We start from the raw sequence: 8,174 nt of genomic DNA, 5'->3' as shown, positions 1-8,174 counted from the left end.
AGTGAATATTTGATCGGGATGGGATATGTGAATAATAAACTATGCCCATGCGTGTTTATTAAGGAAACAAGTTCCGGGTTTGCAATTGTACGGTCTATGTCAAAGACATGAATTTGATTGATATTCCTGAAGAAATCAAGGAAACCGCAAAGCACCTGAAGTCAGAATTTGAGATGAAAGACCTTGGGAGAACAAATCATTGTCTCGTTCTGGAGCCCAAGCACAGTGCAGATGAAATTTTGGTCCATCAACCAAATTACATCAAGAAGATGTTAAGACGCTTTAATGAGGATAAAATCAAGCACACTCATGGTCATCAGAAGTCTAGAGAGAACCGTATCATCCTGTAGATGATAATGAAGAGATATTGGTGCCAGAAATCCCATATCTTAGTGCAATAGGCGTATTATTGTACTTGGCTCAATGCTGTAGATAGGACATCTCATTCAATGTGAACGTATTAGCTAGATATAGCTCTGCACCAACACGCCGCCACTGGAATGACATAAAAGACATTTTCCGCTACCTTAGAGGTATGACGGATATGAGCTTATTCTATCCCTACGCATCAAGGAATGGATCAAACCCCCTTGATCCTCGGAATGATGCTCGCCTTGTTGGATATGCTGATATAGACTATCAATCAGACCCGCACAAGGCACGTTCCCAAACTGGTTATGTCTTTACCATTAGGAATACTGCAATTTCTTGGAGGTCTACAAAATAAACTTGTTGCTACCTTTTCGAATCATGATGAGAGACTAGCTCTTCAAGAAACAGTATGTGAATGTACATGGCTAAGAGCCATTACAAAGCATGTTCGAAGAACATGTGGACTGCATTCCACCACAGATGAACCAACCATTATCTACGACGATAATGCTGCTTACATAGAGCAAATAAATATGAGTTTCATCAAAGGAGACAGCACTAAACATATTGCACCGAAGTTTTTCTTCAATCAACAACAATAGGAGCATCAGAAGATTGAAGTCAAGCAGATTCGATCAGAAGACAATCGTGCATACCTCTTCACTAAGTCACTACCAAAGTCTACATTCCAGAAGCATGTACAAGGTATTGGTCTACGTAAATTATCTGAATTACCTAATATGTAATTTTCAGGGGGAGTATCTTGAAGCATACACACTTGACCATCGTGTACTCTTTTTGTCCTTCGTCCAGGGTTATTTTGTCCCACTGGGTTTTGCTACCTGGCAAGGTTTTGACGAGGCACATCTTTGGCATGGTCACCCCCACTTACTGCATCCTGAAGATGCTTTGATTTGACATATATGCAGTTTGCTCATCTTTTCCCTTCAACCACTGGTTTCTCCCACTGGGTTGACCGGGCAAGGTTTTTGTGTAGCAACTCCATTGCATCCCTCTCGTAGACATACTGCCTACCTATGGTGTTGATAAGAAGTTTTCACCTGTCTCTGAAGTTGTGATACTGCTACACAAGTGCGTTGTGCTCTTTTTCTTCTTTGACCAATGTTGTTTTTTTTTTCCTCACATGGTTTTTATTACTTGGTAAGGTTTTTGATGAGACAACTTAGAAGCGCATAACAGGGGCAACACTATTGACATGGAATATCCAAGGGGGAGTGTTGTCAATATTAATGTGGCTATTCATGTAATAGCAATTAGTGTTGCGTGATATATGCCAATTAAGATTGATTGGTGATTAACAGAATATAATTAGTGATTGATTTATTGTAATCAGATGAGTAATTGATGTAATTAATCGTTAAATAGTTACCTTTTGTAAACCTAAGGTAATCCTATATAAACCTCATTGTGAGATGAATAGAATTACTTCATTCTTCACACTCTCTATTCTCTGCGTCATTTCTCTCTTCTCTCAAACTCTCTCAAATTTTTTCTATTTTACAACACGACTTTTAAGAATATGAGATTATTAACTTTGACTATACATAATGTCGGAGTTAAGATAAATCCACCTAAATATTTACAACCCTACCTATAGTTTAAATTCTCTACAATATCAACTACCAAATCTAATTGGCAAAGAAGAAAAGTAAGCCAAAGTTCTCGAATATTGTCGCACAAAATGATATTTCATACCAAAGATTTTATATGATTGCCACCGCTACGATAATTCATTGTGATCCACATTGATATTCTTTATCTTCACACCTTCAATATTTTTGTTATCGGGAGTCTATTCAATGCACCGCCAGTGTCCTGGCACTTGCAGCGTGCCTGTCACGTGAGTGTTAAAAAGTTAGGCACCATTTAATTCTAAGGGGTTAGTCAAGACACAGGTCAGCAATCATAAGACCAAAACATGGTAAAATCTGGTAAAAAAGAAATTTTACCACACCGCCTTGGGAAACATTGGTGTTTCCGGTTTATGGCCGGAGAAGACTGAGAACAGAGAAAGTTGTTGAGGTATTGGATCGAAAAAATCGTCGACATCGTTCATATTCAAGGCCTGCAAAAATGTCGGCAACCCAGCTTCGATCAAGTCCAAAAGCTTTGAAATTTTTTCATCTTGGTCCGTAATTATTGTTTCTAATTAGTTTTGGAATTAGACCACAAGAGCCTTGCAAAGGCAATTAAGCAAGTCGGCCTGGTTTTTTCGACAGTGGATCACCCTTTCATCTCTGGTAGTTTGAAGGTAACGATTAATCAAACAAATGATTGAATTACAATTTTTGTTTGTATCCATCTAATTTATCTTTCATAATACAGCAGCATTCATATGAGATAAAGTGGATTAGGGATCTATGTTGTCGTATTTTGAGCTTCAATATATATATTCTTTTGGTCAATAATGAAGTGATTCATTAAGCCACTGGGGTGAGAAAGAAACTAGAAACGAAGCAAAGAAGCTACAGATGAAGCAAAGAAAAAAAACCCAGAAAGACACATTACAAAACAGAGACAAGACATGACTCAATTTAGGCCTCATCATTTAGCCCTTCGACTCTAAACCCGCCCTTCCCGTAGGGCCGAAGCCCGACCCAACCCTTACATTAGGGCGGGCCGGCCCTACCCTTTCTCAAATAGGGTAGGGTAAGGGTCATGCAAATGAAGCCCAGCTCTACCCTACGGCCCAGCCCTAAAAGCCCTACCCAGCCCAACCCTAAAATTTATATATTATTTTTATTATTTTCTATTACATAGGCTTTTTTTTTTTTAACTATTATTTTCCTTGTTACACAACAATTAATATTGATAGATTTAGAGAGAGTTAATTGAATATAACCACCTTAACTAAATTAATAAATGTTAGAATTTAATTTCTATATATATAATATATATATATATATTTGTGTGTGTGTGTGTCTATATATATATATATATATATGTATTAAATACGATCAATAAAAAACAATGAGTCTTGTATTACCTGTATAATCATTGAGCCACATTTTGAGGAAAAAATACAATGTATTTTTTTTTGTTATACAAAATAAGGTCCTTTTCGGCCCTATTCGGAAGGTCGGCCCTAGCAAATAGGGTTTTTCGGGCGGGTAAGGGTTAGCATATTTATGCCCCGGGCCTAAATTTTGTTTGACTTTGACTAAGCTCGGCCCGGCCTGACCCTAAGCCCTAAAATTTAGGGTAGGGCCGGCCCATGATGACCCCTAAATCAATTAGAGCTACTGGGGGGGGGGCCTGGGAGACCATCATTCCTTAACACAGATAGAAGGGAGGTTGGAGGCCTATTGGCCCAGTCTTGGAAGCACAACCTCAGCTTTGCCGCTGCATCTGCAACACGATTAGCTTCGCGGGGGATCCAGAACCACTTGATCCCGTCAAAAAGAGTCTTCAAATGTGTCACCCTGTTAAGGATTGGGACAATTCTTTAATTTGGGGTGATATCCGAGTTGTCCATAGCACAGATAACTTCTTTACAATCACTTTCAAGAATGATTTTTCTACACTTCATGAACGCAGCCAGCTGGAGACCTCTTACAATTGCATCAGCTTCCACTTCTACTGCAGAATTGTGATTTCCATGTAAACTCGCTCCAGCAAGTGAGTGACCACTATGATTCCTGATAATGATTCCCATTCCATTATTACCATTCACCTCATCCCAAGCACCATCCACATTAATTTTGACAAAGGGTGGCGGAGGGGGCTGCCAGAATTGAAGGGAAGCAGAAGTATAGAGGCTCTGACCGGGATTTTCCCTTGAAGTCAAAGCTACAGACCACTCACCAAAGCTATTTTGAATCTTTCTAATTGTCAACATGGGATTCGAGGTCTGATGGCGCATCACTACATCACTTCTGTGTTTCCAGATTTCCCATAAGTGGAAATAAACATTCTGGAGCAAGAGACCAAGATCATTTGATAAAAGGGTTGACTTCTGATCAATTTCAAGAACCCAGGCCTCAAGGGTAGTAATCCTCTGTTTATCAAGAGTGTATCCAATTGAGCTGCCGAACCAAAACTGCACTGGTCCAGGGACAAAGAAGCAAGAAGTGTTCGGTCGTCTTAGGGAACTCCCCACAAATAGAGTACAGAGAAGCAGGGATGATCTTCCTTCTGAAGACATTCCAATTTGTGGGAAGGGCTTGTGAAACCGCTCTCCAAAGGAAGTTGGAGATTTTCGGGATGCAATTAGAGTTCCAAATGAGCTTCCAAATTCTTTTATTCACCTGAGAAGAAGAAGAGGGCTTGCAATTTGTCTCAAAATTAACAGAAGAAGACAACCTGTGGTATCCACTTTGTATTGAGTAAGAGCCATTTTTTGTATGGGGCCAGATCAAAGAATGCTCATCATTGCTATTCCTAATTAGAATAGCCTTTATAGCTCTTATATCATATGTCTCCAAAAATGGTTCCAAGTGCTCAATGTTCTAGCTTCTATTATCATCAACGATTTCTGAAACAAGGAGGGGAGTAAATCTATTGGAGGTGAGAATTGGCTTGATTAGACCACCATTGCCATTAGGAACCCATCTATGTTTCCAAACATCAATCCTTCTACTATTTCCAACTTGCCAAAAAGCATTAGCAGTGATTGTATCTCTACTGGCCAGTAAGCTATTCCAAATCCACGAGGCTCTGGAACCTCTCTTTGCTTTCAAAAAGGATGGGTTATCAAAGTATCAAGCTTTCAAAACTCTACACCACAGGGAATTTGGATGCTTGACCAATCTGCAGCACTATTTTGCCAAGAAGGCTATGTTATAGACATGGAGATCTTTAAAACCAAGACCCCCCCCCTCCAATTTGCTGCTACAGAGGCTATTCCATGCTTTCCAATGAATTTTACCTTTGGAATCATTTGTCCCCCACCAGAAATTGGCAATGTCTGAGTTGATCGCCTAGCAGAGAGTAATAGGGAGAAGAAAGACGAACATAAGGTAGGCTGGGACAGCCATTGCCACAGCCTTAATCAAGATTTCCCTTCCTGCTTGTGAGAGGACATTAGCCTTCCATCCATCTATTTTCTGTGAAATTCTTTCTCGGATATAGGCCAAGGTTTTTTTCTTTTAATTACCCCAGCAAGTTGGTAGACCAAGATAAATGCCAGGTTCATCTGAGATTGGGATTTGTAGGACAGCTGCAATTTCAGCTTTGGACTCCCCAGGGGTGTTAGCCGAGAAAAAAAAGGATGACTTGCCGAAGTTGACTGTTTGACCGGAAGAAGAACAGTAGCTGTCATCCTAGAATACAACAGTTTGAACTTGTTACTTTCAAGAAAAACAAAGAATCATCTGCAAAGAATAAATGGGAGAGGCCCGAGCAATTTTTACTAAGCTTCAGACCTTGTAGATGGCTTGTAGAAATGGCAGCAGAGACATTTCTCGATAGAACCTCTCCAATTAGAAGAAAAAGATAAAGGGACAGAGGGTCCCCCTACCTTAGGCCTCTAGTGGGATTAAAGGTTTTGCCTTGCTTTCCATTCAGCATAAGACAAAAGGAGATAGAGGTAACCACTATCATAACTAACCTCACCCATCTTTGGTCAAAACCAAAATTTTGAAGCACAGCTTCTAAGAAGTCCCATTCAATGCGGTCGTAGGCTTTATTCTCCAGTTTCAAAGCAAGCTCGTGGTCGGTTTTTGAGCTCTTGAGCTTTAAATAGTGGTATGCCTCATGAGCAAGAATGAGGTTATCTTGGATTTGGCTACCGGGAACAAAGGCATTTTGATGTTCAGAGATGATCAGAGGGAGGATAGGTTTCAGTCGATTGGCCAGCAACTTCGAAAGGATTTTCATTGAGTTGTTGCAAAGGCTAATTGGCCGAAATTGGCCAACAAACTCGGGGTGACGGACTTTTGGGATCAGAGTAATATTTGTGCAATTTAAGAGGTCAAGAGTAGAGTTACCATCGTAGCTACCATCAAAGAAGCAAGAGGTAGCCTGATTAACGATTAACAGTATCACACACAGTACCCCAGTAATTGCAATAGAAAGGACCTGGAAATCCATCAGGACCCGGGGCTTTGAAATTACCAAGTTGCTTTGTAGCCTGACGGATTTCCTCAATGGAGAAAGGCTGGGTGAGGTTAGAATTTTTCTCACTGGTGATCTGACTCTCCACATTATCAAGAACATTCCCCCAAGCTCTGAGACCAAAGGAGGTGTATAAGTCCCTAAAGAAAGTGGTAAAAGCTTCCATGATCTGATAATCTCCATTAATCCAGACATCATCACCAACACACAGACTATTAACTCTGTTTCTCTACCGTCTGTGAAGTGTAGTAAGGTGGAAAAATTTTGTGTTTCTATCCCCTTCCATGAGCCAGTTAATTCTCGACCTTTGCTTCCAACAACACTCCTCAAGTTTCCAGGCTGCCTCAAGTTCAGTGAGCAACTCTTTCTCCCTTGCTTTTGAATCTGTTGACACAGCACCCTCTTGAAAGCAGCCGATATCCCAATTCAAGGAATCAATAACCGCCTTATTGTTTGGAAATTTCTTTTTGCTCCACTTGGACAGGTTCCTTTTGCAGGCCTTTAGGTTAGAGTCCTAAAGTTTGAAGGGGTCAGAGGAGGTCCATTCTTCCAACATGTGTTGACGATTTCTTCACACTCCGGATCATCTGCCCAAGAAGCTTCAAAACGAAAAATCTTGGGGCTTTTCTTTACACGTGGGTGCAAATAAACTACCAGAGGGCAGTGATTAGAGCCCACTCTTGGTTCATGGATAACCATTGAGTCCGGCTATGTGCATAACCACTTAGCATTGCCAATTGCCCTGTCAATTCTCTTGCAGATGAGAACATCTGTGTTATCCCTCCTATTTTCCTATGTAAACACCGGGCCAGAAAAATTCAGATCAAACAGGGCATTGCGATCCACAAACTCTTTCAAGAATCTAGTTCTATTCCAAAGTCAGGGCCACCCTCTTTTTCAGCATTGCTAACAATTTCATTAAAGTCCCCTAAGCATAACCAAGGAGTATCAGGAGGGACCGAGATAAAAGACAGAGATGATCAAAAGGGTGCCTTGTCTTCCTGATAGGGTGGCCCGTAAAAGCAAGTAACTCTGATATGAATTTAGACTTAGAAAGTTAATTAGAGTATTAATAAGATTCTTATCTTTAAACAAAACTATTACCTCCACATCTGGTCTCCACCACAAGGCCAAGCCACCTGTAGAGGTGCGAGATGGATTGACAGTGAAGCCCTTGAAATATTTGAGCTGCTTACGTAGTTTGTTAACTCTGAAGCTGGACTGTTTGGTTTCACAAAGAAACACCACGAAAGGAGAATGGGAGTGAATCAGCTCCCCAAGTTTCTGGACTGTCAGGGCACGTCCTAACCCTTGACAGTTCCAGGAGAGAAATTGACTCATTGACTCCTTGTGGCTGTAGGCCAGCCACCACCGCCCTGGAGGGGGGAGGGATCCTCCAGATCATTAACCTATCCGGGAGTTTCATTACCAATTTCTGACGAGTCATCCAAACATTCGACTCTGATTTCTTGAAATTCACCCAGGTTAAGTTCTGTGCTTGGGAAAGGATCAAACCTCGCTTTTTTTCTTTTTTTTTTCCGAAACAAATCTACCACTTCTGGTTACCGAAGGTGAAACCTCTGAGCGACTCGCACGAGCTCCTCTGCCTCTACCATGTGGGCAGCCTCTACCTCTTGAAGATCCAGCTTTGGAAGGGGTAAGGACCGGGATAGTTGGGTCCCAGTTGTCCTCTGAAGTAGAATTGGAGTTGAGTGTTGAAAGAGATC

The 8,174-nt window shown here is 41.0% G+C and overlaps 1 protein-coding gene across 1 annotated transcript; it reads right to left on the bottom strand.

The window, feature by feature from the left end:
• Positions 1–3,838: 3,838 nt before the first annotated feature.
• Positions 3,839–4,537, bottom strand: LOC112184737. The gene has a single exon (XM_024322980.1). It carries the CDS (start codon positions 4,535–4,537, stop codon positions 3,839–3,841), a length of 699 nt encoding a protein of 232 aa, XP_024178748.1.
• Between the last annotated feature and the right edge of the window lie 3,637 nt (positions 4,538–8,174).

The sequence above is a fragment of the Rosa chinensis genome, chromosome 2 (assembly GCF_002994745.2).
Source record: "Rosa chinensis cultivar Old Blush chromosome 2, RchiOBHm-V2, whole genome shotgun sequence".
Lineage (NCBI taxonomy): Eukaryota > Viridiplantae > Streptophyta > Magnoliopsida > Rosales > Rosaceae > Rosa > Rosa chinensis.
This window is presented reverse-complemented; position numbering and strand designations above follow the sequence as displayed.